General features: G+C 34.3%; 4 protein-coding genes across 5 annotated transcripts; 2 read left to right on the forward strand and 2 right to left on the reverse strand.

Annotated features, from left to right (window-relative positions):
• Positions 1-3,204: 3,204 nt before the first annotated feature.
• On the reverse strand, positions 3,205-10,055 carry LOC118033579 (nucleotide-sugar uncharacterized transporter 1). Of its 2 annotated transcripts, XR_004684883.2 has the most exons (8): positions 9,478-10,055; positions 8,736-8,887; positions 8,414-8,619; positions 8,237-8,330; positions 7,284-7,450; positions 7,006-7,176; positions 5,680-6,171; positions 3,628-3,766 (listed from the first exon to the last, which is right to left on the reverse strand). XR_004684883.2 is itself a non-coding variant. In XM_035038586.2 (7 exons), exons 1-7 carry the CDS (start codon positions 9,566-9,568, stop codon positions 3,502-3,504), a joined length of 1,146 nt encoding a protein of 381 aa, XP_034894477.1. In that variant the 5' UTR covers positions 9,569-10,051; the 3' UTR covers positions 3,205-3,501. The 2 variants fall into 2 exon arrangements, 1 of the variants encoding a protein (XP_034894477.1); XM_035038586.2 differs by lacking the exon at positions 5,680-6,171 and having other exon boundaries at positions 3,205-3,766; positions 9,478-10,051.
• Positions 10,056-14,725: 4,670 nt separating this feature from the next.
• LOC140955670 (uncharacterized) lies at positions 14,726-15,546 on the forward strand. Its single transcript, XM_073409665.1, has 2 exons — positions 14,726-15,388; positions 15,475-15,546. Exons 1-2 carry the CDS (start codon positions 14,726-14,728, stop codon positions 15,544-15,546), a joined length of 735 nt encoding a protein of 244 aa, XP_073265766.1.
• Positions 15,547-19,867: 4,321 nt separating this feature from the next.
• On the forward strand, positions 19,868-20,685 carry LOC118033581 (uncharacterized). The gene has a single exon (XM_035038588.2). It carries the CDS (start codon positions 19,970-19,972, stop codon positions 20,492-20,494), a length of 525 nt encoding a protein of 174 aa, XP_034894479.1. The 5' UTR covers positions 19,868-19,969; the 3' UTR covers positions 20,495-20,685.
• Positions 20,686-21,484: 799 nt separating this feature from the next.
• LOC118033580 (plant intracellular Ras-group-related LRR protein 6) lies at positions 21,485-26,164 on the reverse strand. Its single transcript, XM_035038587.2, has 3 exons — positions 25,770-26,164; positions 24,921-25,090; positions 21,485-22,447 (listed from the first exon to the last, which is right to left on the reverse strand). The coding sequence occupies exons 1-3, from the start codon at positions 25,965-25,967 to the stop codon at positions 21,715-21,717; spliced, it is 1,101 nt and encodes a 366-aa protein (XP_034894478.1). The 5' UTR covers positions 25,968-26,164; the 3' UTR covers positions 21,485-21,714.
• Positions 26,165-27,629: the final 1,465 nt, after the last annotated feature.

The following is a 27,629-nucleotide window of genomic DNA, read 5'->3' on the forward strand; positions in this document are numbered from 1 at the left end:
TTGAAATTAGGATCCATTCAGCAGTTACTAGTAAACTAACAAGTTCTCCTTAATAACTCGGCCATTTGAACCTTTCAAAGTGACACTCATCCCATTTGATTTGCTAAAAAAACAAATTATTTCGATCCATATAAATTCTTTGAAACTAAGTGGAAATGCATATCATGAAATTGTGTTGTGAGGTCCCTTCACTTGTAGAAGAAGGGCACATATGCATTCCTCTTTACATAAAATGCAAACAAATAGAAAAACAAAAACGAGACCAAATATCCAAAGAGCATCAAGAGAAAAGTGACATGTATAGATTCTTTAGAAAGGAGGCGTGGAATTGGAAAAGCAAATAAAAATTTAGTCCTACTAGTATTCAATATATTTGTTTTTGTCTTAAACTATAGATTTGTGTTTAATACAAAGAGCACGAGAGAGGAGAGAAGATTAGGATAAAGAGAGACAATAAATTAATTGTGCGGTAATGATTACTTTATAATATGCTTTAATATAAATGGGGTATTATTGTTTTTTTTTTTTTTGTTTGATTTTTAAAATCTATTTTTATAATTAAACTTTTAAAGTGTAATATTAAAAAAAAATTTGACTGATGTAAATTTAGTATTTTTTTTTTAAAAAAAAAGATAAATTAGTCATTTTACCATGCAAAAAAACATCAAAAAATCATATTACCCCTATTGCCCAGGCCAATTGTTTTTGTTGAGAAAGGTAAAATTATAATTTTGCAATTTAAATCAATTTAGTAAAAAATGAATATAGAGATACTATAAATATTGCTACAATAATTCCTCTACCTCTTAGTTTCTTTTAATTAATTCGTGATAATGAAAGAACAATTATATGAGTTGGGAATTGTAAGGAAAGTGGACGAGAAACAGCTCACTAAGTCAACGTTGTATAAGATCACTTGCATCCATATGACAAAAGGATTTGATTCTCATAGAAATGCTCAACTTGCAATGCACCTTTCGTACCGCTACTAAATTTTTATTTTTTAAACAAATCCTTATTTAGTATTCGCAACTTGTGAAGAATGTTGTATCAGAGGTTGTGCCCACGGATTTATTTGATTATTATTATTATTACATTATGAATTATAAAATATACTAAAATGCTCGTTTCTGCTAAGATTACAGGGTGGCTAAATTGGTGCTGTCTTCTCTTCCATACAGTGTTTTCCATATTTAAATCAGCACTCTTCTTAGTGATGAATCTGCTGCCTTGCAATATGGTAATTAATTCCCGCTGCTATTTATGAGATTGAGAGATTTTCTCTAGTGGGAGACCATTCTAGATGCGTGAAGCTCGAAAAATATTGGTAGCACATTCGACGTGCTCTGCTGTTTCTAATCCCTTGCATCCATGCCTCAGCTAACGAAGAACATTGTTTCTACTGCCTTGTGAGCTTTCCTTTACCTTGTCCTGATCAGACCGGAGTTGGTGTTTGTTTTGGACCTCAACAGGCAGCAATACTGCTAGATACAGAAGCTGAGAGGTTGAAGTTAACGCCACTCTGCTATGCATTTGGAAATATTCATGTATTTTTTTTTAGATTAACGTAGGTGTTCGGGTCAACTTGCGTGCACCTCGATTAATTTTTTAGATCCTGAAGTCCACGACTATGTAAACTTCCAGTTGTTTTCCGTTAGAGTTTGATTTATATAGAATATTCAGGAAATATTCTTCCCTGACATCAGATCCAATGACAATATGAATTCATTGTTTTTATTAAGTTTTAATTTGAAGAACATTTGTTACAATATGAATTTTCAATCTTTCTGCTCAACATTTTTGTTTCTACACAATTCAGTTCTTCCATTTTGCCTGGCCAGTGGCCACTGCTTTTTTCTCTGGGCTGGATTGGCCTACCAAGATGCCTTCTGGCCCCTGTCCTCTATGGCTTTGTGCCATTCGTAATCTTGGACTTGATCCATTTTTCTAATGGAATTCCAAAAAAAAAAAAAAAAAAAAAAACAGCACCTGTTGTAGTTTAAAATATTTTTAAACAAAAAATTGATTTTAATTTTTTTTTAATTTTGAAAAAAACATGATTAAAAACGTGTTCGAGACGTAATTTGGCTGAAAGCAATTACGGGAGGATTAATGAGATTTGTACCCCTAAAAACCTAGTCGGGAAGGGGGCTATATAAGGATTTGTGAGGTTTTTCTTGGAGTTGATAGTGTCAAAGTTAGATAAATTAATATTAATATTTTATTAAAAATCAAATTAATTTCATAATTATTTTTCTTAAGCAAGAATTTTAATGCAAAAAAATATATTTTATAATATAAATTAGTCATTATAAAACATATCCAATTAACGAAATTGGGTGTTAATTTTTTAAATATAAGTACTATTATTAAAAAAAAATGCTTTTATTGTCAAAATAGTTCTTTTATAAAACAAATCAGTCATTATAGAATACATCCATTTAGCAAAATTGGTTGTTCAATTTTATTTTTTTTAATTTAAGCATCATTCTTAAAAAAAAACTTCTAATGTGAAAACATTTCTGCATATAATATTAGTCACTATAAAAATATCCAATTAATAAAATTGAGTGTTCAAATATAAAAGAATTAAAAAAAAAAATACAGTAACACAAATTAATCATCTAGTATAATTGAAAAATAGAAGCAAAAATCCTTTTAGACTGAAAAATGTATAACCTATAAATAGTATTTGGTTATCGTCACATGATAAAAACAAAAAAAAAGATTTCAATTGTTTCTTCATTGCCTAGTTTTTCCGTCTATTCCACTGTCTAGTTTTTCCGTCTATTAAGAAATCATCCATGAAGAAAGATCATGCATGTCTAGTAAGGAGAAACAATGTCTAAAAGGGATTTCAATTTTCATACTTGAATGTCATGTTTGATCGACATATTTATAAATCTTTCATCTTTCTAGGAACTGAGTTGCCTTCAACTGTACATCAATTGGTATGCTGTCAAGCCCAGCATGCAGAAATCAAGTCAAAGGAAACTCGTAAATGAGAAAATGCAAGACCCAAAACGTTCAGGTTGGTCAACCTTAGCTAGAAAACCCACATTCAATAGCATCAGTTAGGGTCCCGTCTTCACATGAAGATGTAAGGTTGATGCATGAAAAGAAATACCTTCCTCTGTGAAGGGTTTTGACTTTATGCAAGAAAGGCTATCACGGAAATAAGAACCAGTAAACGGCTGGTGCAGATACAAAGAAACAAAAACAAACTACAATAATCAAATCAAGATATTTGTGTAATTAACCAACCAGCTTGCCTATATATACAATGTTGGTCCATTCTTAAGAGCAGCAAAGCACCAGCAGCATAGGCACACAAAGCCCTTCGGATGGGTCACTTCAAATTTATGGTCAGCTGACTACTCTAGAAATTTAAACGGAGAGCTCCATGATTTGAAACAAATTGTAGATGAAGCAACACCTAAGTGAAAGAAAAAAAAACCTGTCGTTGCGTGTTAGCCAATAAGCCATCTTCACCGAGATGAGTTACACAGATTCTCCACCATAGCCATCTCCATTTTCTTTACTCAATCTGGATTGTGTGGAAGATTTCGTGGGAGACGATTTTCCTGTTTGTGGCTTTGGATTGTGTATATTGAGGTATGTGTAACCAGACATGCCAGCAATAGCCATAAATGCACCAGATATACTGGTCATTCCTGGATTGGAGCCAAAGATGCAGAAGTTTCCAAGAAGCACAACACATGTTTTGAATTGACCAAGAACAACATGTGATATAGCAGATGTCGCCCTGAAAATTAAATGAGATGAAATGAATGAGAACCAAACATCCAACTCGAAATCCAACAGGTAGATATGTCCAGTTTATTTATCATAACTTCCTCTTTAAGATTTAGCAAGTAAAATAATATTAGTTTAAAGACAGCTGCGGACTTCCATTCTTCAAGTTAGTTTGCATGGTGACATCTTATACATACAAGGATACAGCAAGACAGAGCACACAACAATATGAACATATAGCAATCAGCAGCCTGATTGTTCTTTAGGCAGGCAGCATATAGGTTGAAAACTGGAGAGGTGGCATTGTATAGGGCGGTTTTGAGGAACAATCATTAAGATTGTTTTAAAGGAAAAGTCGTCTTGTTTTTCTCTCCTCCTAAAACAATTGGACTTATAACATTACTCTCTCATTTACTTGCATCTTACAGTTAGGACCCTTTACATTGTTCACTATTCTCTTGATTGAATTCAGTTCAATATCAACCTTGCACTGAATTTTTAAGCAGGTACCAGTTATTTTAAAATTGCTCTTGTAACAATTTACCTCCTGTTTGTAACCTCATAACTAACAAACCCTTGGCTATAGAATCTATAAAATGTAAGTTAATCAATACAAATCCAAGCAGAACTGAAAAAATATTTGCTCTCAGCATAAAAAGACAACACACAGTGAAGGGATATCTTGTTTCCCTGGTTATAGTCAAGCAGTAGATTTCTGGTCAGAATTCAGTAGTCATAAACTGGTTTTGGAGACGACGGCTCTTTGAAATCCAAGGTCAATGAGAGTAAAAACATAATTTTAGCCTGTAAATCCTACTAATAGAAGCAGCTGGTCCAAGAATTCCACAGATGTAACAAGCTTTATATTTTTTTATTATGAATTATCCAACACTGCAAAGGGGTGGATTTGAAATTTTGTTAGCTTAGTATATTAGTGCAGATTTCATAGAATGTCTGTTTTGAAATTCACCTCACCTTTTCTTCCAATTAAATCAATGTTGCCCCTATGCTTATCAGTTTCACATCTATATGATCACATCGTACTTGTCTCTTCAAGAAGATTTAAGAAAAAGATTCTAATGTCAAAGTGATAAAATTTTGCCCTCGTTAACTCTTGCATTTTAACAAACACAAAACACATTAAGCACTCTGCAACTACCAACAATGATGTCAAGCTTCTAATACCATTCCAAGATCAATGACCTCCCAACCCAACTGTGTAATCATAATGAACGAGCCAACACAATTAAGGGTCTGCTAAAAAAATTTTGTTATATGCTCTCACTGTAACAATGGGGCATAAGTTCAGACGCCAAGCCTCACAACTCAAGAGTAGATTTAGAACACAGCTTAACCAAATGGTCCAGCACCCTTTTACAAACTAGCAAGAGGTTTAGAACTGGCTACATGGATCCTTTTCCTGTATGCAATTATGTCATGGACCAAGTTTCATGTCATATTGTTTTTGGTTTACCTCTTCCCTCCTTCACTCCTATCATCTGAATGCAATAACACTTGATCACTTGATTATCCATTGGTCTAAATTGTAAGTGGCCAAAGAATTTTATATACCCTTCCTTTCGTTTACCTACAATAGGCATCACTCTACCTTCTCATGCATGTATTCATTAATTATGCAGTCATTTATTGTATTTCAACGCATGTCCTAACATTCTCATCTCAGCTATGGTCATTTTGTTTTTATCAAGAGACTGCTTCCTGACCAACCAAAACTTGCTACATAAAGCAAACCCTCTCAATTTTATTTTATTTTTAAATTTCACCTCAAGGTATACTTAACAGCTTTAATGGCACAAACCATTCCTTGCAACAAGAACCGTTCCTGGTAATCAATAGATAATTGTACTTCCCAAATCAAAATTGCCATCTTATATGAAAAACTTATCCTCATCACTTACCCACCTTTAGAGCATCATGGGCAAGTCTGGTTCACATTCAAGCCCATGATTGCACAACCACGAACAGATTATGCTTTACACTTGCACAGGTCTCGAGGCCGACAATAGGCTCTGAGAACATTCAAGAGCTAATCTCATTTTGCATTCCTTGTTTAACTGCAATTTCTAAAATCTTCAATACAGATTCCATTTTGTCCATTCTCAGTATTTATGGCATCAAATAACCCAACAAGAACATTTTCTAGCATCACCCTCTTGGCCCTTTCAGCAATATCTTTATCTCAAATGTCAGAAACTGGAAACTGCAAAGCATTCTCTTAAATTGGAGTCACAGCTTCCTCCAGGGTTTTTCTAGAATCTTCTACACCTTTTCTCCTCCACATCCCCCACCCCCCTCCCCGGGTTTTCCCCATCCCATTTTTTTTCCTTCATGTATCCACCAAAACATGATACTCCTTATTTTATCTGCCTTTCATCACAAGAAAATATGGAATCCCTGCTCATGAAAGAACTTAATATGAGTTATTAGGCCTGATGTATCAGTAGAGTTACAGTTATCAACATATTTGATGTCTAAGCCTCAGAAATAATGTTATACCAATTAGCAAAGCATTTTGAGAACATTTTGGACAGATTAAAGTAAGAAACATCCTTATTCTTTGATTTTGTAGTAACAGTGCAATTATTATAGTTTTTCATATCTAATTACGTTCAAGTTTTTATTATTATTCTTGCCTGCTATAGAAAATTCACCAAAGTCTAGTCTAAACAGTAATCAGAAAATGCACAAAACCAAGTCATGTTTTTTTGAGAATTAAAACCAAGTCAGGCTACATCTGTCATTCATTATGAAAAATGGTAAAAAGTGACCACAGCAATGGAAATAATGTCAGTAAGAAACCAAACAGATATGTTTGTGTTTGCAAAAAGGCAATAAAATGAGTAGCCTGGGGAAAAAAAATGGTAGATATTAACAGCAAGTTCAATTGCAATAAACCTCCTAGATGAAGAAAAAATTTCAGCAATTTTTTGAGAATTCCCCAATTATACCAAGGTTGCAACTTCTGTTCTCAAATTGTGGACAAAGGACAGTACAGGATAAATCACTAGATGCCAGTTCTATAAAAATGTTGAGTTTCTTTCCTTCAACAAATAAAGTGCAAAATCATTAAAATGGGGAATTCTCACCCAAGCAATTGAAACCCAATATCCTACAACTATAAATCATAATTAATGTGCCACAACTCAGGTTGAAAATACTGCATTGGCAACCATGAACAGAACAGGCTGAGGCCTGTGACAGTAAAAAGAATGAGGAGAGCCCACTTACCCAAGCGCCAAAGCACCAGACCACTGAAGCAAGAAGCCAAGAACAGCAGACAAGAGAATCAGTGCTGTGTTTCTGAAATTCCAATCATAAGAGAAGACACCAGGGGGGTCGAAGAAAGGAATCAAAGTAGCAAGGAAAAACAATGTAATTGGTGTAGTCTTCCACATTAACCTGTTAATTGATTCACAAGTCATGTAAGATGGAAATGCTATTGGGTGGTAAGGAATGAAAATGAGGGGAGTTACAAGGAAAAACTTTAAAAAAAGTCTGCTACATACGCCAAGGCTGTCCAGCTCTCCCGCTGTTGCAAAGTGGACCAGAGAATCTTATTGACTGCACTAGGAATTATCCATGCCAATGCTACACAAGCACCAAAGAGGCTGAATTGCAAATCAGTTACTGTAGCCACAGCAACACCAATCGAGACAACTGTAAGTGCAAGCACCTGAAAGATTTCATAGAAGAACCCAGGGGATAGTGTCAACTTAAGTTATTTGCAGAAATTAGTCACTCTACACTCATTAATTCCCACCTAATAGAAATGCCATGTACAAGAAAACTTCCAGAATCAACTTACAAAGCCATTTATGGGTACTCGTTCAATGCATGATTTTGAAAGTACATTTTAAAGATGATGGATGACTTTAAACAAAGAAATTTACACTTCCAATTATATTCCTCCTTGAAGGTGCAAGTTAGTCCTTCAACAGGTAAACTAGAAGTAATGGTACTCATTTAATGGATGGAAAGTATAGGTTCCACATGTCCAAATATGTTGCTAGAGGTTCCATGCCTCAAGATGCAAGGATTAATTGGAAGATTCTAACATGAGCAAACATGACCTTCAGCCTTCACTGATCAAATCCTAACTATCAAAGCAGATTTTAGTCTCACGAAGGTAATAATGATACAAGACAAGCATTTATGAGCAAGTCCACTTCTAAAGCCCAAGAAATTTTCACGAAAAAAATGTTCATTGATAAACCATTTCTCCGAATAAAGTGGAACTCCAAATGCTATCCATTTACGAGTCCATATTGATACTTTCTGTGCCACTTTCAAAATTATAAAGCATTTCCCACATGAATGATCTTTCTCCCCCATGTCAATCAGTTGAAAATGAACAAGAGAAAGATCAATGCCTTCTTATTCAGATTGTTTCATCACCATAACAAATGGTAAGGCCTACTTTTGTGCAGAAGTGTTTAAACGCATATGAGCAAAAACTTACCTTGGAGAAAGAAACTCTCTTTTTAAACCATATAAATTCTGCTAAAACAATCGATGGCGTAACGGCAATCTTAGCCATCTGATAGAAACCAACACTGCAAAAAAACATGAAACATAATAAACACGACACTTTAAACAGGACTACACAGTTGCGGAAAATGGGAATGCCATATTTGACCTATTGTATTTCAGGCTAACATTAGCTAGGCCAGTAGAGAGGGACATAACAAAGCCAAGAGTGAAAAAAGATAAACGAGTAGATTTGGACGGAGGAGATCCAGGAAGTGCAGAGAAAGCTTTTAAAATGGCCATCAGTGCCCAGCTTAGTAAATAGTGAATAAAACTAAGACATATAGGAAAATGGAAGCCAACTCCTTGAAGCACCTGCCATGAAAAGAAACAAAGGCAAATCAACTCAAAGAAGCTGCTACTTTTAGCAATAAAAGATGCTGATGCAATTAGATATAGCAATACACATTTGCAAATGTTAGAATACGGACCCATTTGTTCATGAAAATAATACCAACAGCAACCAAGAAATTGAATGTAAGAGCAAGGACAGGGCCACATGATCGTTTCTCTTGTCTCTTTGCGCTTTCAGAAAAGCGAAATCTGCTAAATAAAGATGAACGCAATTCTTCCAAAGCTCTTCCTGCATTGATGAGCACAAAGATGAAAATGAAGATCAATCAATCACATTTAAGGGGACAAGCAACTGTAACAAAAACCTCCACGGTTTACACAGAAAGCTACTAGCCAATGAGCAAAGCAATCACCTTTTGTGAACAAAATAATAAACTAATTAACCATGTCTTGAGCAGACGAGTTGATTTTAAATAAAAAAAAAAGAAAAAAAAATCATTAACATTTAAAGTTGACAACAGTGAAATGCAAATATATAATGAGCAAAATCCCAGATTTTGAGCAGCTAGGCAGGCAACTCTACAATCTTTCAATTGTTTTTCAAAATCAGCCACTATTTTAACAGAGTTAAAGAGCTACAACCCATATAAAAAAAATTTAAAAAAAAAAAAAAAAAACAACTACATACTCCAAAAACCGCAATTGCAGCAAAATTTACATAAAAAAAACTAGATAAGCCTTGCTAGACTCATACTAACATAAGCTAAATTGATAAATTGAGTGGCATGAAGCAATGCAAATCAAACAAAGAAGGAAACTTTGAGAAATTTAAATAAAATAAAGAGATGGGGTCTAAACAAATTCCTTAAAAAAGTTTACCTCTTTCACCAGCATCACTGTCTTTCCTCTTGAGTATCTTCCTCACATCTTTCCTTCCTAATAAATTCAAAATTTCACGGCTATAGAGCATCTTTCTTTCACTAAGCAACTCAATTTCCTGTGTTTTCAGTCCAAACTGCTACCACTTCCTCCCTAATTCTAAACTCTCAAAAAACAAGCAACCCGTTTCTAGTTTTTGATAACTACGAAAAAGAAGCACGCTTGCATATGCAACACAACTGCCAAAAACTGGAATTTTATTTTATATTATTATTAATAGAAAAATGAAATGCGGAAAAAACGAATAAAAAACAGAGAGAGTGACACGTGGGATACAAAGAGGGCGTTGATAGCGGAAATTAGAAGCTGAAAGAGAGGGAGGGAGGGATTCAAGAAATCAAGGTGGTCTTTTGTCTGTTTCTCTCTCACATACTTAATCACACCGACCAGGCAGTGAAAAAGTAGTGAGAACAAGAGTGTCTTGTGTTTGCCTGTCCGCGTGAAACCTGATTTGCCTTTTCTTTTCTCTTTCTATGGCCATTTTTCCTTGGGGCCTGTTTATCGCGTCTGAGGGCCTGCTTTGCTACGTCGGCCGTGTTTTTCAAAAAATAATAATAATAATAGTTTTATTATTTTAAATTATTTGGATATATTAATGTTAAAAATAAATTTTTAAAAAATAATATATTCCTTAAAAGAAACAATTCAAAAAAACAAATGCTACCAAAAGCATCAAAACAAACTACTCAAAGTTTCTTGATGGGTCCTCCACGGAATAATGCCATCCCACCCATCACGGCAGTTTGCTTTGACTTGTTTCCGACGGTTTCTTTAATTGAAAAACTACCGGTGATATAACTTATTATCAACCCAAAACTTTAATCTACTCTTAATTTTTGTACTCGTATTAAATTTTTTCTGAGTTCGAGTTTGATGCAAGCCATCCCCATAACAATATTTAATTGTCAAATTTGGAATGCATGATACTAGGAATAATTCCCATCTAGGTAGGTAGTTCTTTTTGTCAATTGAAAGTCCTTCAGATTTAAGTTTTAGAACAAAGTAAATTCCTTCATCCGATTTTATTATTAATTTCTTTGAAGGTTAATTTTCGATGTTGTTCAATTGTCAAATTCGGAAGCCGAAATTCAACCGATTTTCGCGTGCTGCAATGTCCTTCTTAAGCTAATACCACTTGAAACAAAATAGAAGAAAAAAAGGTACTAATTTTGCACAATCTAAGATCTCGAGGACCAAATTCTGAAAAATAAGGCTTCATCCCCAATTCTGAAAAACTCCGTCACATTCTTCTTCTACGATTCGAAGAAGACAACATCCGTCACATTCTCCGTCTCCAGCACGTGACTTGATAAGTCTCGAGAGTACCATGCACTTGCAAGGCCACATCATACGTGTCGGACGCTTGACTCTTTTACGATTGTTTTGGTCAAATATTACTGTGGCCACGCATTCTACCGTGGATCCCACTGATTTTTCTTTTCCTTGAAACATTGAAATCTAGCTTTCTCGAGATTCTAACTAAATCATTAGCAAAATAGTTTGAATTAAATTAATTAATTTTATAAATTTAAATATAATCTTAATGATTGAAAAAAATATAATTTAATTTTTTTAAAAAATTATATTTATTTTTCAAAACATTATTGAAACAATTACAAATTGGCTTAATCTCAGGTTTTAAGTAACTCGTATCATGAATTTCACTGGGTTTAATATTTTTCTATAAACTATTTTTTTAATTATGTTCGTTGTTTATTTTTCAACCAATTCAATAATGAATGATAAAATAAAATAAAATAAACCATTAAAAACAATTAAAGAACCAACAATGAAAAAAACCATATCTTGTCAATGGGTGAACTCGTCAAACCTATAAATCAGATAGTCGGGGCTAGCACGTGAAACCTGTGAACCGAGGTAGTAACTCCAGTGGGATTATAATTTTTTTTAAAAAAAAAAACTATTTTTTATTTAACTACAAGATAACAAAAATAAACAATCGCAAAATCAAACACAAACCTAATACTAAGATGTTGAAAACAGTAATGAAAAAAGGAAAAAAAAAAGTTAAACTCATTAGATTTTTTATGAAATTATTTATTTTAGAATATGAGAAAAAAATAGACGAAAACAAAAGTCAAATCCAGTAAAAGAAAAGGAGAAAAAAAGACACCCCAACAAAATTATTTTGGGTTCATAATTTTTTTCTTAAGGGAGAAAATTAGAAAAACTGATAGACAAATGTAAATCAAGATATCTAATATCATGATATGAATAATTTATTTGGTTGTGTTTGATGAATTTTTTTATTCAAATCAAATTGAAATAGAAATCCACAAATACATAAGATTTTTTAGATAAAATAAAAGGAAAAAACTGCTATTCGAGGTTGCATGTATTAAAAATATCATAATAAATAAATATTTTTCATTTCTAATAATAAAATTAATATTTAAAAAAAAACTACAAGTGAGTAATACAAATCTCTTAAAAAATAAACAAATCCAATACAATAAAAACTAATTTCTACTTGAAAGAGGATAAATAAGTAAAAAACAATCACAGAGAAGTAAAATATAAATTTAAAAATTATTTTTTAAAACATATAAATAAAGTCTTAAATAATAACAAAAAAAAAAAATGAGGCCAACCCTAATGTCTAGTCCATGACTAAAGGGCTCGCACGAGGGCCTGCAACGTCAAGCCCAATTGCGCGAGCTTTTTTTTGTAAAATAATGGAGCTCGTCCACCTCAATTCAATCTAAAAAAAAAAAAACAATGTGTCCTTTACCTCAATAGATGACGCATCATTTGGTGTACTCAAATTCTGGTCACTGTAGTGGCTGAAAAATCAAGGCTCTTGGTGTTTGTCATCTATAAACCAATTTTCAATCCAAACACCTAGAAAAACATTCTCATAACCGTATTCAACCTATACTCGATCCCCAAAAGCAACAAAAAATCAGCCTAAAACAAAAAATTAACCTGGAACCCAATTTCTTTCTTGGATCAAATATGTTTTTTTAAGGTATTTTCAAGGTAACAAAACACCTAATTTAAACTCTTGTCATATGGAACCATTTGAAATAAAAATCTAATGTCTCAGTGGGTGGAATCGTTGAAACAACACCTTTTTATCTGTAGGGCTGATTTTGGTGATTGTCTTTCTCTCTCCTTTCATCAAATAAGGACTGCAAAATAATGAAATTGAAGTTTAGTATTGAAATGAATATTTGAAAAATACAAAAGACCAATCACTTTATAGCAAAATAAAAATAAAAAATACAAGGAAAAAAAATATAGCTCACCAACAAATTCGAACGCGCCACCCATGTATATTGCATTTCAGTCATGTATCTTGTAATTCAACCCTCATAAAAAAAAAAAAAAAAAAACCTGACTATAATTTAGGATCAAACATGTAAAAGAAAATTTAAGAATCAAATTGAAAATTTTAAAAAATTATACCCTTATAAATAATAATAAAATATAAGAGAATAAAGAGTAATGTGGTTACCGTAAAAAACCATATCTTTTGGCTTTATGGTAAAATAATAGATAATGTGACCCGTAGATCCTTTATTTCAACGTTTGCAAAGAATTTTGTTCATCTCTAGTTATTATAATTATTTCAGGAGAATTCATCCCTAACCCCATATGTGAACGTCATTGTCTTGAAAATACCTGAAGTACATCACTACCTCTAATGCACGTGGTTCCATTCAATACGACCATACACAAGACGACGGTGAGTGATTGATGTCTTAATACTACAAAACAGCTTTATATTTTACCTTAATCATCTAAAAACATATAAAAAAATTGAAAAAAAATTAATTTTTTATAAATATATTTAAAACACAAAAACAACTTTAAGAAACTGTTTAATATTATAGAAATTATTTTATTTTTAATTTGTATAATGGTTAATTATTTGCATTGTCGATAAAGAAAAGAGGAGAACACATCATTCCAAAAAAATAAATTTAAATTGCTTTTCAAGAAATTGAGTTTTAATCTCAATTTCAGGTAGGATTCACTACAATAAAAATATAATTAATATCTAACCAAATACTTATAAATAATAGCCATAATCGCATCACCAACCACACAAGGGCCAACATCTATCCATGTCGTATCCTTGATCAGTATTCAAATATTTGTTTTTTTAATTCCGATTTCTTATTTTTTTATTCCTATATTTAAAAGGTTCAAAGTTTCTTTTTAGGCCCACGAGCTCAAGTCATGCCATGAAAAATCAGTAGCCGAAAACAATTATTACTTGACAATAAACGGAGTTGCTTTTCAGAAGAAAAAAAATTCATTTATCTGAGGAAATTGCATTTAATGTGCTGAAACAATTATAAATGTCATTTTCATTTTCCTATCTACTCAAAGGAGGGGACAGAAAAAAAATGATACAAATTTAAATGTCGAAATAGTGATAAGTTTATTCACCAAACAAACCAATGAAAATTAAAGGATTCTTTTAAAAAATAACGATTGAGATTTTTTAAGAGTGTCAACGGGGCTAGGAACTCTTAAAGTGATTTGTGCTGAGAGATCTGCGAATATAAAAGAGCACTGGTACATTAATTATGAAAAAATTATAATGTTTAAGCTATAATTATTAATATTTATTATTAGAATAGGTAAATAAATCTATTATGCGCCACCTAGACTCTCCACTATCATGTATTTATATCAGCTTTCAAATGAATGACAGGACGGGGAAACATTCAAATTAATTCTATCATGGTATCAGAGCAACCCTAAATCCATCTTCTTCGCACCAAGCCGCTGCCAAGGAATTTTGTTCTCTGTAAATAAATCTTCTCTACACACACCACCCCAGTCTTATGCCTCCCCAGTGACCTTCATTTGTCAGACCCAGCTATTTCCACCTTTCCCTTTCCCTTCCTTCTCCCTTGGCTCAAAAGAGCTGCTCACCGTTTCCCCCATCCTCTCTGCTGTTCCCCCACTCTTTGACATCGAACCAGTGCAGCCTTCCTTCTCTCCCTCTCAGCTGCTCTCTTTTCCAGCCGCCAGCTCACCATGACCCGTTTCCATGCAAGACCAGCCACCCGCACACTCCATTTCTGAAGCTGACAGACCCAGCCTTCGTCATTTCTATCTCCTTCCCCCTTTGTAATTTTTTTTTTTTCCCTTCTTCTGGCCAGCTAAGAGTTGAGCTCCCGTCTCCCCCCGTAGCTTTCCCACAAACACCATGACAGAGCACACATCCGACCCAGCACACTCCCCCCCTTCTCCTCCTCCTCCTAGACAACCTCCCAGACCTCATCCCTCTCATCCTGCTCTTGCAGTATCCAACATCAACACCTTCATCAAAGTCACCTTAGACATTGAAAAGGGCCAATACATTACGTGGTCGGAGCTATTTAAAATCCATGCTAGGGCTTATCAAGTTCTTGATCATATCATTCCTTCCTCAGCAGCAGAGATGAAGCAGGACACATCTCTTCAAGACACGGACCCTGACCTCTGGTCCCGGGTTGATGCCATTGTTCTACAATGGATTTACAGCACTATCTCTGAAGATCTTCTCAACACCATCCTTGAACGTGACTCCACCGCTGCACTTGCATGGAACAGATTGAGGGACATTTTCTCGGACAATAAAAACTCTAGGGCTCTTTATCTAGAACAAGAATTTTCAAAAGTTCAAATGGAGCATTTTACAGATGCCTCATCCTACTGTCAACATCTTAAGTCCCTCTCGGATCAGCTGTCAAATGTTGGATCACCCGTAACAAATGAAAGGTTGGTTCTTCAACTTGTTTCGGGTTTAACTGATGCCTATGCCAGTGTTGGTTCCCAGATTCGTCATGGTGATTCTCTTCCTCCCTTTTACAAATCACGATCTATGCTGGTTTTGGAGGAGACCGCAAGGATGAAAAAGGCTTCCCAGACCTCTTCCAACTCTGCCTTATTTGTCTCTCCAGTCGCCCATTCCAGTGGCCATACGGCTGGAAATCCATTCCACCATCGCTCCAATCACACTTCCAACCGAAGCTCCTCCACCCGTAATAGCAGAGGAGGTGGCAGTGGTGCCCGTAGTAGTAAAGGCAGAGGAAGGGGTGGTGGCCGTGGAGGCCAGTTGCACCAGCAACAGTACACTACACCCTGGCAGCCAATGTCCTCACAGCAGCAGCAATGGTCTTTTCCTCCTTGGGCTGGGTCGTGGCAACCTTGGGCTACACCCCCATGCCCATACCCAACAGCAAACCACTTGTCTCACCAGCCTAGCTCTCAACGTCAGACAGGCCTTCTTGGGCCAAAGCCACAACAGGCCCACATGGCAGCCTCTACACAGCAGGCCCCATCATCTTATGCTCCAACCGACATTCAAGCAGCTATGCATACACTCTCAATTACTCCTCCTGACAATCAATGGTACATGGACACCGGAGCCACATCTCATATGACCGCAAACGGAGGTAATCTTACGTCTTATTTCAATATGAGCAACAATCGTAATATTACTGTTGGTAGTGGTCATACTATTCCAATTATTGGTTGTGGAAACGCATTACTACCTAACCCCAACCCTTCTTTCTCTTTGAATAATGTCTTGCATGCCCCAAAATTGATTAAAAATCTTGTCTCTGTGAGAAAATTTACCATTGACAATGATGCTTCTGTTGAATTTGATCCTTTCGGTTTTTCTGTGAAGGATTTTCAAACAGGGATGCCTTTACTGAGATGTAACAGCACAGGTGACCTATATCCAGTTACCACAACACCACCCATTGGAATCTCACCACCATCAACTTTTACCGTTTTGTCTCCTGAATTATGGCATAGTCGTTTAGGACACCCAGGAGCTCCTGTTTTAAGCTCTCTTCGTAAAAAACAATTTAATTGTTTGCAATGAATTCCAAGATAATTTTGTTTGTCATTCATGTCCTCTTGGGAAGCAAGTTAAATTACCTTTTTATGACTCTCTCTCATATACCTCTTTGCCTTTTGATATTGTGCATAGTGATATTTGGTCATCCCCTACTCTTAGCTCGGGTGGTCATCGCTATTATGTTTTGTTTCTTGATGATTTCACGAATTTTCTATGGACCTCTCCAATTGCCACTAAATCTCAAGTGCACTCCATTTTTCTATCATTTCGTACTCATGTTAAGGCACAATTTGAAAGGGAAATCAAATGTTTCCAATGTGACAATGGCGGGGAGTATGATAATGGACCATTTCACAAATTTTGTCAATTAAATGGAATGACCTTTCGATTCTCTTGCCCTCATACATCTCCTCAAAATGGAAAAGCCGAGAGAAAAATTCGTACCATCAATAATATCATCCGCACTCTCCTCGCTCATGCCTCTCTCCCATCCTCCTTTTGGCATCATGCACTTCAAATGACCACCTATCTTCTTAACATACTCCCCAACAAAAAGCTTGCTTTCCAACCACCCACAAAAATTCTCTATCAAAAAGACCCGTCCTACTCTCACCTTCGAGTTTTTGGGTGTTTATGCTATCCTCTTCTTCCATCTACCTCTAGAAATAAATTGCAAGCTCGATCAACACCATGTGTTTTTTTAGGGTATCCATCTAATCATAGAGGTTATAAGTGTTATGAGTTATCGAGTCGTAAAATACTTATTTCACGACATGTGACTTTTGATGAACATACATTCCCCTTTTCTAAATTACATGCTCCTCAATCTCCTACTTATGATTTTTTGGATGCAGGAATTACACCTCTCTTTCACTCACCTAATCAACCAAATCCATTTGAAGCCCAAGTCTATCCCACCCCACTCGTTGATCCACCTGCCCAACCTACACCTCCTCTACAGGCCCAACAAACACCACTCATCACCCCAATTCTTACTTCTCCAGTTAGGGACCTCTCCCCGCACCAATCCGCTTCCCCTAATCGGACGCTGCCCAGCCCATCCAACTCCTTACCACGGCCCATATCTCCTTCTCCCACCGATCAACCAAATTCACACAGTCCACCTCCTCCAATGGACACAACCCAAGCCATTCCACTTGACCATCCACCTCACTCTCCACAAATGACAACACGATCCCAACATGGTATTTTTAAGCCCCGCAAATTCCTTAATCTTCATACCTCATCTGATAACTCCATTTCTCCATTGCCCACAAATCCCCGTAATGCATTCCATGATCATAATTGGAAAATGGCCATGAAAGACGAATATGATGCTCTTATTGAAAATAAGACGTGGGACTTGGTACCCCGTCCAGTTAATGCTAATATCATTCGAAGTTTGTGGATTTTCAGGCATAAGAAGAAATCTGATGGTTCTTTTGAGCGGTATAAAGCCCGTCTTGTTGGTGATGGTGCAGGTAAGCAAACGGGTATCGATTGTGGTGAGACCTTTAGTCCGGTGGTCAAACCGGCCACTATTCGAACGGTACTCAGTATTGCTTTATCTAAATCTTGGTGTCTTCATCAATTGGATGTAAAGAATTCTTTTTTGCATGGGAATCTCGAGGAAACAGTTTATATGCATCAACCTCCTGGCTTCCGAAGTTTAGAACACCCAGATTATGTTTGCTTGCTTAAGAAGTCCCTTTATGGGCCTAAGCAAGCCCCTCGTGCTTGGTACCAACGTTTTACGGATTATGTGACTACATTGGGTTTCTCTCACAGTATTTCAGATCATTCTTTATTCATTTATCGTCAGGGCAACGATATGGCATATATTCTTCTTTACGTGGATGACATTATTCTTACTGCATCTTCAGCTGCTCTTCGCCAATCCATCATGTCTAAGCTTGATTCTGAGTTTGCTATGAAAGATTTGGGTCCCCTAAGTTATTTTTTGGGCATTTCTGTTACCAGACATTCAGGAGGTCTCTTTCTTTCCCAAAAGAAATATGCCGAGGAAATCATTGAGCGGGCCGGTATGTCTTCTTCTAACCCATCTCCTACACCGGTGGACACGAAAGCCAAACTCAGTATCTCTTCAGGAAATCCTTATCATGATCCAACTGAGTATCGTAGTCTTGCTGGCGCCTTACAGTACCTGACATTTACAAGACCGGATATTTCTTATGCTGTTCAGCAAATTTGTTTGTTTATGCATGACCCCAGAACTCAACACATGTCTGCTTTGAAGCGTATCATTCGCTACATTAAGGGCACTATCGAATTTGGTCTCCACCTTTATCTCTCTTCAGTTCATAAACTTATTTCCTACACCGACGCCGACTGGGGTGGTTGTCCAGACACCAGACGGTCGACTTCAGGTTATTGTGTCTATCTTGGGGACAACTTAATCTCTTGGTCTACAAAAAGACAGCCGACCTTGTCCAGGTCTAGCGCTGAGGCTGAGTATCGTGGGGTAGCTAATGTAGTGTCTGAATCTTGTTGGATTCGAAACTTACTCTTGGAGCTACATTGTCCTATTCCGAAAGCCACTTTAGTATATTGTGATAATGTCAGTGCGGTATATTTGTCCGGTAACCCAGTTCAACATCAACGCACTAAGCATATTGAGATGGATATACATTTTGTAAGAGAGAAAGTCGCTCGTGGTCAAGTTCGAGTTCTCCACGTCCCTTCACATTATCAGATTGCTGACATCTTCACTAAGGGACTTCCGCTGCAACTATTTGATGATTTTAGAAATAGTCTCAACATTCGATCACCTCCAGTTTCGACTACGGGGGTGTATTAGAATATGTAAATAAATCTATTATGCGCCACCTAGACTCTCCACTGTCATGTATTTATATCAGCTTTCAAATGAATGACAGGACGGGGAAACATTCAAATTAATTCTATCATTTATAATATTAAAATAGAGATAAATATAACAAAGAAAAAAATCACATCATTTTATTATTAATATTTGTGAGTTTGTAGTTTTTGTTAGATAATCTTAATATTTTAATATTAAAATAAAAAAAAATCTTAAAAAATTTATTTTAATATATTTTTAAATAAAAAAATTTATTTTAAATAATATTCTGTACCACAATCCGAGCTTGTTCTTCCATTCCCCTTTGTTTCAAAGAAAAACAACTAATCCCTTTTTATTTTATTGTTTTGGGCTAATGACGGTCAAGGGGTCCATATTTTTTTTTGTATTATAGTCCAATTGCTCTTCGCTCCAATCCAGCCCAAACTAGGATAACCCGGATATCAATCTGATAACAAAAAAATCTCTAACCAGTACGAGGATAACCCCAACCAAAATAACAAACACTTTTAGGGTGTGTTTTGATAGGCAATTGAATCTGTTTTTAGTTAAAATTTAAAAAAACAAAGTTATTTTTTTATATTTCTTAAATCATTTTAATATACTAATATAAAAAATATTAAAAAAAAAAACAAATTAATATAACTGTTTTAAAAAAAAAACACTTTTACAATGAAAAATAAAAACTCCTAAACTCGCCTTCCCTGAGACTCCAAAACCCCCCCAACACCATCAAAAGATTCAACAGCTCCATCAAAATGGCACCCAAACCCGATTCCCACACCCTAGCCTCCGCCGCTTCCGACCCATCATCCACCTCCTCAATGGATCCACTCTTCCTCCTCCTCAATTTTCTTCCTTACTCCGTCCTCCGCCCACCACGCCTCCGTCTCAAACTCCCCACCTTCACTCTCCCTTCCCCCATGACAGTTTTCTCTTTAGTCCTCCTCACCTACTTCATGGTCGTCTCTGGCATCGTCTATGACGTCATCGTTGAACCACCTGGTATTGGGTCAACCCAAGACCCATATACCGGATCTGTCAAGCCTTTGGTTTTCATGCCAGGAAGAGTTAATGGGCAGTATATAATTGAAGGGCTCTCTTCTGGGTTCATGTTTGTTGTTGGTGGTATTGGCATTATTTTGATGGATCTGGCACTTGATAAAAATCGGGCCAAAAGTGTTAAGGTTTCTTATGCTACTGCAGGGATTTCCTCTGTTGTTATTGCTTATGTTATGAGTATGCTTTTTATTCGGATTAAGATTCCTGGTTATCTTCATTGAGTTTTCAGGTTTTTCTTTTTTAAAGTATTTTAGATACTTTGTTATGGCAGAGTCTGAAATTACAATGCGGTTTGTCAAATGAGGTTATTGTGGATTTTTATGATCTGGGTTATTCTCATTTGATCTTGTGGTGCTAATAGATCATGAATCTATTAATAGTTTTGTTAATAAAAGTTGCGAATTTTGCAGAATGGGGAAATGATTAAAGCTCATCCTTGTCGTCAATGTTCTTGCACTGTTATGGTGAATTCCATGGTGTTTGACTTTCTTTTCTGATGACCGTGGACGAATTTCTTTGCTTCCTGACAGTTAAATATCTAAAATTATTCAGTTGATTATATGCTGAGATGGTGATTGAATGTGTATTTAAGGTTAGCTAAGCTAGATTGATGCCTCCTTTATCGAGTTGAAGTGCGGCTAAGTGCTCTACTTCCAGTAATAGTTTTGGGTTCTTGATTAAGCAATTTTTGCTGCAAAAATCTGTTGCTTTATGCATTTTTTATGATGTTGAACCACTCATTGGTGTGTCCGTTGACTTGATTAAGAAGCCTACACAGGTTGTTCGAAGATCTATAGGTTAAAAAATCTCTAGTCAAGGCATCAGATCAAGCCCCTGTAGAGAGACTAGTCACAACTGGTGCAAGCTTCCGAGTGGTGATAATAACAGTAGTTTGTAAGTATGAAGGAGGGGGGTTTTGCAAACTGTATTGGCAGAAGAGAATCAAAGGTTAGAATTTATTTGCGAAGCAATTGTATCAAGGATTAACCGCTGTTGCAATCCTTCGCCGGTTTGGAGAGTATATCTGTATGCTTTGTCACCAATTACACCTCCACTTCAAGCTTCCTTCTCCAACGCTTCCTTCCCTTTACATTTTAGAAATGAGTTGTATGATTTCTCATGATAAGTCAATCCCTTTACATTTTAGAATTTAACTTTTATTTCATGAGAGGATAATATAAGAATGTGAATGAGATGCTTGCTAAATAGTTGATTCTAAAAGAATCTGAAACAGATAATATCCATTAATCATGATGCATTATGATATTTATTTACAATTTACAAATTACAAACCAAAAATAAGGCAAACGCATGGAGACCTAGGTAGGAGATTCCAAGCCTTGGGGAAGTTTTGATCACCCTCTCCTATCCGACAATCTTCATGCACTGAAGTATGCTAAAAGCTGTCTAACTTCATGATGCAACAAACGGTCTAGCAGTCCTAAAAGAAGTTCTTTGAAGAGAACAGACGACGGGGTGAGAACATCCTCAAGTGTCTAGGAGAAGCAAGGCCTTCAATGGAACGATTCCCTGTGTATTTGGATGATTTCCTATCGTATCCAGGAGAAGCAACACCATCAAATGAGTGATAATGATCAGGCGCAACATGGAACCACTGCCTGTCTTTCCTGGACCCAATTCTGCCATTGAAGGTCCCATACTCGACCAACTTACCAACCCATGACTTCTTTGTTGGGCTCTTGTGGCCTGCATTCATCCTCTCACTCAAATACTCCTTGACAACATGCAAACCTCTCTCCACCACCTCCATTGGAGGAGAGATGAGTGGGTTCCCTTCAACATATAGCTTTTGCAGCTTCCTCAGACACCCCATGGAGTCAGGCAAAGTTGTGATCTTGTTATAACTCACGTCCAGTTCCTCAAGAGATATGAGGAGGCCAATGGAGTACGGTAAGGCTTCAAGATATTGGAAGTTTTGGCTTACATTAAGGACTTCTAGATTGATAAGGTTCTCGAGGTCTTCTGGGAGGGACCTTAGATTGTTGAGCCTTGCATCAAGTATTCTCAAAGAAGTGAGGTGGGAGGTAGACATTGGAAGAAACGCAAGCTTGTTCGAGTTTACTGAGAGCTTCTTGAGGTTAACAAGCTCAAACCCAATAGTGTCTGGTAGCCTGCTTAGCTTGTTGAAGTTGGCATTCAATTCTTCTAAAGATCTGGGATAAAAGTACATGATTTCGATGTAAATATAACTTCAAATCGTTGTAGTAATTATTATTTATAATTTAAATTTAGTAATTAATTGCATCATATACATAGCCGACTCCATCTAGAGTGGGTATTTTATTTAGTTAAGATTTTACTAATATTTTTCTAAAGACAAATAACAAATAACATCTTAGGTTACATTTGCATTATAAATTCTCCTATAACATAGTTTAAATTATATAATTAATTAAATTGCATTAAATCTAACTATGATATCAAAAAAGAAATAATCACCTTTTAACCTTTGAAATGGAAAAAAATACTTGAACTATTAGCAATTTAGCATACTTTGACCTATTTTTGCTAATTTTGAACATACAGCGAGATTTAATTGATTGTGCAAACATACGTATGAATATTTCATTTTTTTAAAAGAATTAGCTCAATTTATTTTTATATTTTATACTATATTTTATATGTTCTACAACTTTCATCCTCTCGATTCAGCAAACATACGTATGAATATTTCATTTTTTTTAAAGAATTAGCTCAATTTATTTTTATATGTTATACTATATATTATATGTTCTACAACTTTAATCCTCTCTATTCAAAATTCTCTAATTTATCATTTTTTTCAAATATTTTTATTTAAATTGGTAAAAAGTACCCTCACGTGAAATACTCAAACTTAATATAATATTTTTTTAATAATAATAAAAAAATAAAATAAAATAAATTTTATTTTATTTTTTAATAAATTAGATGGTTTGCTAGTTCGTTCGCAAATATCTATTATAAGAATATAGTAAAGAATTCGTAACTATATATGAAAACACCAACTTTATAAAAACTTTTGATTGATAACAATACCTTTATATATATATATAAGGACTATAATACCCTTCAATTATTTAAATGACAATTATACACTCTTATGTTTCCTGTATAAATTTTTAAATGTGTTTTTTTTTTTTTTTTTTTTTGCTTTTCGGTGTTTCCTAATAATTTTTTTCTTTTTCATTTTCCTAATTATACTATATTTTCTCTACTCCCTTTTCATTTCGGATATAATATCCAATCTTGTGCTTCTCTTTAGGAAAACTACAATAACTTTTCTTTTTATAATAACATAAACTCGTTTTTTTTTCAAACACCACCATATATATATATATATATATATATATATTATTTTTTAAGTATTTTTAAGTAACGAATGTTATATCTTTTACTTTGAATATTATTCATAAATATAGAGTCATCACTGTAGTAATGTTTAACAAAGTTTTGATAATTCATATGCCACGAACGTGCCTAACTAGTGATTTCAATTATAGAGATATATTAGAAGAAATTAGTTTTGTGAGGGCATATTAAACATTGAAATTAAATTATATAAACAAAATAAGTTAATTACTCTATTATTTCAAAGGAAATGATACATCTCAATCATAGTAAACAAAATAAAACGGCATTGACAACTATGATCGATGAACACAAATACATGTATAGCATGCCGACATCTACACTTAGCCATCTTAATTTTTAATTAAAGTCTAAAATGAATTAATGAGTGGTGGGAAAATGGTCAAGACACTTCCAAAGGGAAATCTTCACGATCAAGATCATAATTAATGGAGTCTGAACACATGGATCACTTGCGGATTCTATGAAAATCGTGCCAAACACTTTTTTCTGCTTTAGTGAACCGATTAATAATTGTGCCAATATATATATATATATAAAAACAACTTTACAGAAGTAAAAAAGATTCACCTCGAATCATAATCTGCTCTTCACCTCTCCATTACTATTTTCTGAATTTTAATTCCTCAACAGCAATGAGATTTTCCTTGATTTCTTGGTAATTGTTAACCACTTAACCTTGACCGTCCATAATGGTACAAGTCAAAGGTTTGTATTTTCCCCACTAGATTATTCTACAACAACAAATATTTTTGTATAGTTCAAAATCGGTGAAATATATTTTTAGATTAATTTATCCATTAGTCAAAACTAGATTTATTTCTCAAAAGTATACTATTCATATAGAGTACCCGATGGAGATGTTAATAAGTTTCTAATAAAAAATATATGTATTTTGTCTATTAATTATCCGTGAAGTTAACCGGCCGCTAACATATAATTTCATTAGTGTTCCTAATATGAAGATATCAAAGGCATATTCGAGTATGCACCTCATGCACACAAAATAAAACAAAACATTTTTTTTCCCAAAAAACAAATATTTTAAATAATTAATAACCTGTTCATTTGATATATATTAAGATTGTAAGAAGGCATACATCCTCAAATTAATGGAGCTGTTATTATCGCATGTGGCTCATATTACTAAGGCTAGGCCGCAATGATGAGATAGTGAATAAACTAACAATAAGATGGAAAAAAAAAGAAAAAAAAACTGAGCTATATGCATATAATATATTTCTAAGAGCAGAAGAACATCAGGAGACAACAAACCTGCAATTCTCAATAGTTCTAGGTAGGGACTCAATAAGGTTGCCTGAAACATTAAGAACTTTGAGCTTTGACAAACATCCAATTGAGTTAGGGAGAGATTTAAGCTGATTTGAGTGAGCATCCAACACCACCAAATTTAGCATTCTTGCCGTTAAGGATTCCGGTATAATCTGCCAGATACAGGCAGAAATTCTTCGATAAGTTAGTTTGCTTCCATTGTTAACTATGAATAAACATGTGCTAGCATATATATCTGTGCAATATGAGAGAGTAATTATACTCTCTCAAAACATGTGCTAGGTTTTGAATGGTTAACTATACTCGAAACAAACCCTAATTATTGTTTGAGATCCAAGAGAGTAAAATATGAGAGAAACCCAAAGAAATTAAATAGAACTACTGGGATTTCCGAAAGGACATGTACATGCAGACCAGTATTTTGTAGGAAGCTTAAGACTGAATCAAAGAAGGGGGGAATCAAAAGGAATAAGCTTCTTTTTATTTGGAATTAGCAAAAAATAGAAAAAGTAAATTGTTATAAGATTGCTTTCCTTTTTTCCCCCTAAAAACAGCATTTTTAATTACTAGGTTCAAACTCAAAATGGTATCAGATTGATATTTCACAACTCCAAAAGAAATGAATCCTATTCGCAACAACTGAGGCTTATTTCCATAAAAACAAAAAAGAAATCAAAGGGACAACAAAAAAGTTGTGTTAAAATCAATCAAAACTTTGTTTGGTTTAACCTTTGAGAAGGGTTTCTTTTCTTTCTGTACTGCAAAGAAGTTTTTTATTGGGTTAATATTCATATTCACTTTAGCAACAAATTTATGTGCGTGTGTGTATACCTGCAGATCATTGTTGGAGAGGTGAAGTTTGCAAATAGCAGCTAAGTTGAGTGAAGGGTGAGGTAGAGTCTCCAGAGACATGCCACTCAGATCAACAGCTTCAAGCCTTTCTTCCTCGATTGCCTTCCCTCTGTCTCCATTAATCTTCCCCCTATCCTCTCTATTCATCAGTTGCTGTTGTCGCTGCTCATACATCATCTTTACAACTCTAAACCATACACAGCAAACACAATAGGCTGATTATAAGATGTAAGGTATTCGAGAGAGAGAGCAGAGGCTATTATAGTAAACGAAACAAGAACAAGAAAAGAAAGACAAGGGCTATGGTACTTTTGTATGGGTTATATTATTATGAGCATTATTTTGAGACCCCGAAAGCTATAAATATATCTTTAGAATGCAGAGGACGTACGGATGAGGAAGATAACAAAAGGGCAGGACGATTTTGGAAGTACAAGGCCGTATTGTTAGGGTTCGCGTGGCTATGTTTCTTGTTCGATAAAAAGTCAACTCCTTCCATTTTTTATCGTTTTCCTTCTCTCTCTCTCTCTGTTTTTGGGTTGAGGGCCACAGGCTACTCGCTAATCTCGTACCTTTTTTTTTTTTGTCTTCATTTGTTTTTTTTTTTTTTTACCAAGGCACCGTTTATTTGTGTTTTTCATAAAAAGTAGATTTTTAAAAAATTAATTAATTTTTAATATTAGATAATGTGATGAAAAATAAATTCAAAAAAATAAATTATTGATATTTTTATTTTTTTTCAAGTTTATTAAAAGAATAAAAATCAAGTCCAACATATAAAAAAGTTGAAAAATAATAAAATTAATAAAAAAATTATAAATTATTTTAAATAAAAAAATCAAAATAATATTGATTAAATTTGAAAGATTAAAAATATGAAAGATGATGAAATTAAAAAAATATATAATTTTTATAAATTATTTTAAATAAAATAAATTACGATAAAAAGAATGAAAACCAAATTTGATAGATAAAAATCTTTAATTAAGAAAAATATAAAAGAAAAAAAATAACAATAAAAAATAAGAATTAAAGTTAATATAAAAATTAAATTTTAAAAGATTAAATTGAAGAAAAAAATAACAATAAAAATATTTATTTTTGGGGGTGTAAATGAAAAGTCACATTACAATTGACGATCTTATTTGAAGTTATCCCGAGAAAAATAATAATTATGAAACGTAACTGGTCATAAGAACAAATTTTTTTTTTTAAAAAAAAGAAGAGAAACCAATGATTAATTAATATAGAGATGTTAACCAATGTGCCATCGTGTTGGCAACTAATTAAAAACATAAATGCCCAACCCATCATACCCATTGATCATATTTTATGATTAATTAATACCATTGGAATTAATATAAAAAAAGAATAAAAATATACCTTCGAGATAGAAAATCTATATTAGTTGCATAGAACGAATAAAAATAATCCATATTGATATTGTTTTTCTATATTCATACAATGAGATTTTTGAAAGATCACATAATTATATATTGTTCCAGCGCGATTTGTCTCACAGATTCATATATATATATATATATATATATATATATATATATATATATATATTTCTTACAGAATTCCTAACTGAAGATTTAAACCACTCCACCTAAACAATTTATTAACGTTCTAAAATCAATAATATTTGATATGTTGATCGCAGATTCAATGTTTGTAAATTTAATGGCATTTATGCTGTTCAAGGTTTAATTTGCAGGTAGATGCAACGTACACCATGGAATTAATTAATTAATTTTCTAAAATGTCACCGTAGAATGTATTTAACAATCTCCAAAATATCACATTTAATGTATATAATAAAGTATCGTGGTATAA

This window comes from Populus alba, chromosome 6, assembly GCF_005239225.2.
Source record: "Populus alba chromosome 6, ASM523922v2, whole genome shotgun sequence".
Taxonomy (NCBI): domain Eukaryota; kingdom Viridiplantae; phylum Streptophyta; class Magnoliopsida; order Malpighiales; family Salicaceae; genus Populus; species Populus alba.

Coding starts and splice junctions, on each gene's coding strand:
- LOC118033579 (XM_035038586.2), bottom strand. CDS start 9,568: ATGCTCTATAGCCGTGAAATTTTGAATTTATTAGGAAGGAAAGATGTG. Junction 8,888..9,477: donor CAGTGATGCTGGTGAAAGAG/GTAAACTTTTTT, acceptor TCATCAATGCAG/GAAGAGCTTTGGAAGAATTG. Junction 3,767..7,005: donor TCTGGTGCTTTGGCGCTTGG/GTAAGTGGGCTC, acceptor TTTAATTTTCAG/GGCGACATCTGCTATATCAC.
- LOC140955670 (XM_073409665.1), top strand. CDS start 14,726: ATGACAGAGCACACATCCGACCCAGCACACTCCCCCCCTTCTCCTCCT. Junction 15,389..15,474: donor ACAAATCACGATCTATGCTG/GTTTTGGAGGAG, acceptor CGCCCATTCCAG/TGGCCATACGGCTGGAAATC.
- LOC118033581 (XM_035038588.2), top strand. CDS start 19,970: ATGGCACCCAAACCCGATTCCCACACCCTAGCCTCCGCCGCTTCCGAC.
- LOC118033580 (XM_035038587.2), bottom strand. CDS start 25,967: ATGATGTATGAGCAGCGACAACAGCAACTGATGAATAGAGAGGATAGG. Junction 25,091..25,769: donor TCTCCAACAATGATCTGCAG/GTATACACACAC, acceptor TGTATCTGGCAG/ATTATACCGGAATCCTTAAC. Junction 22,448..24,920: donor AGAACTATTGAGAATTGCAG/GTTTGTTGTCTC, acceptor CTTTTATCCCAG/ATCTTTAGAAGAATTGAATG.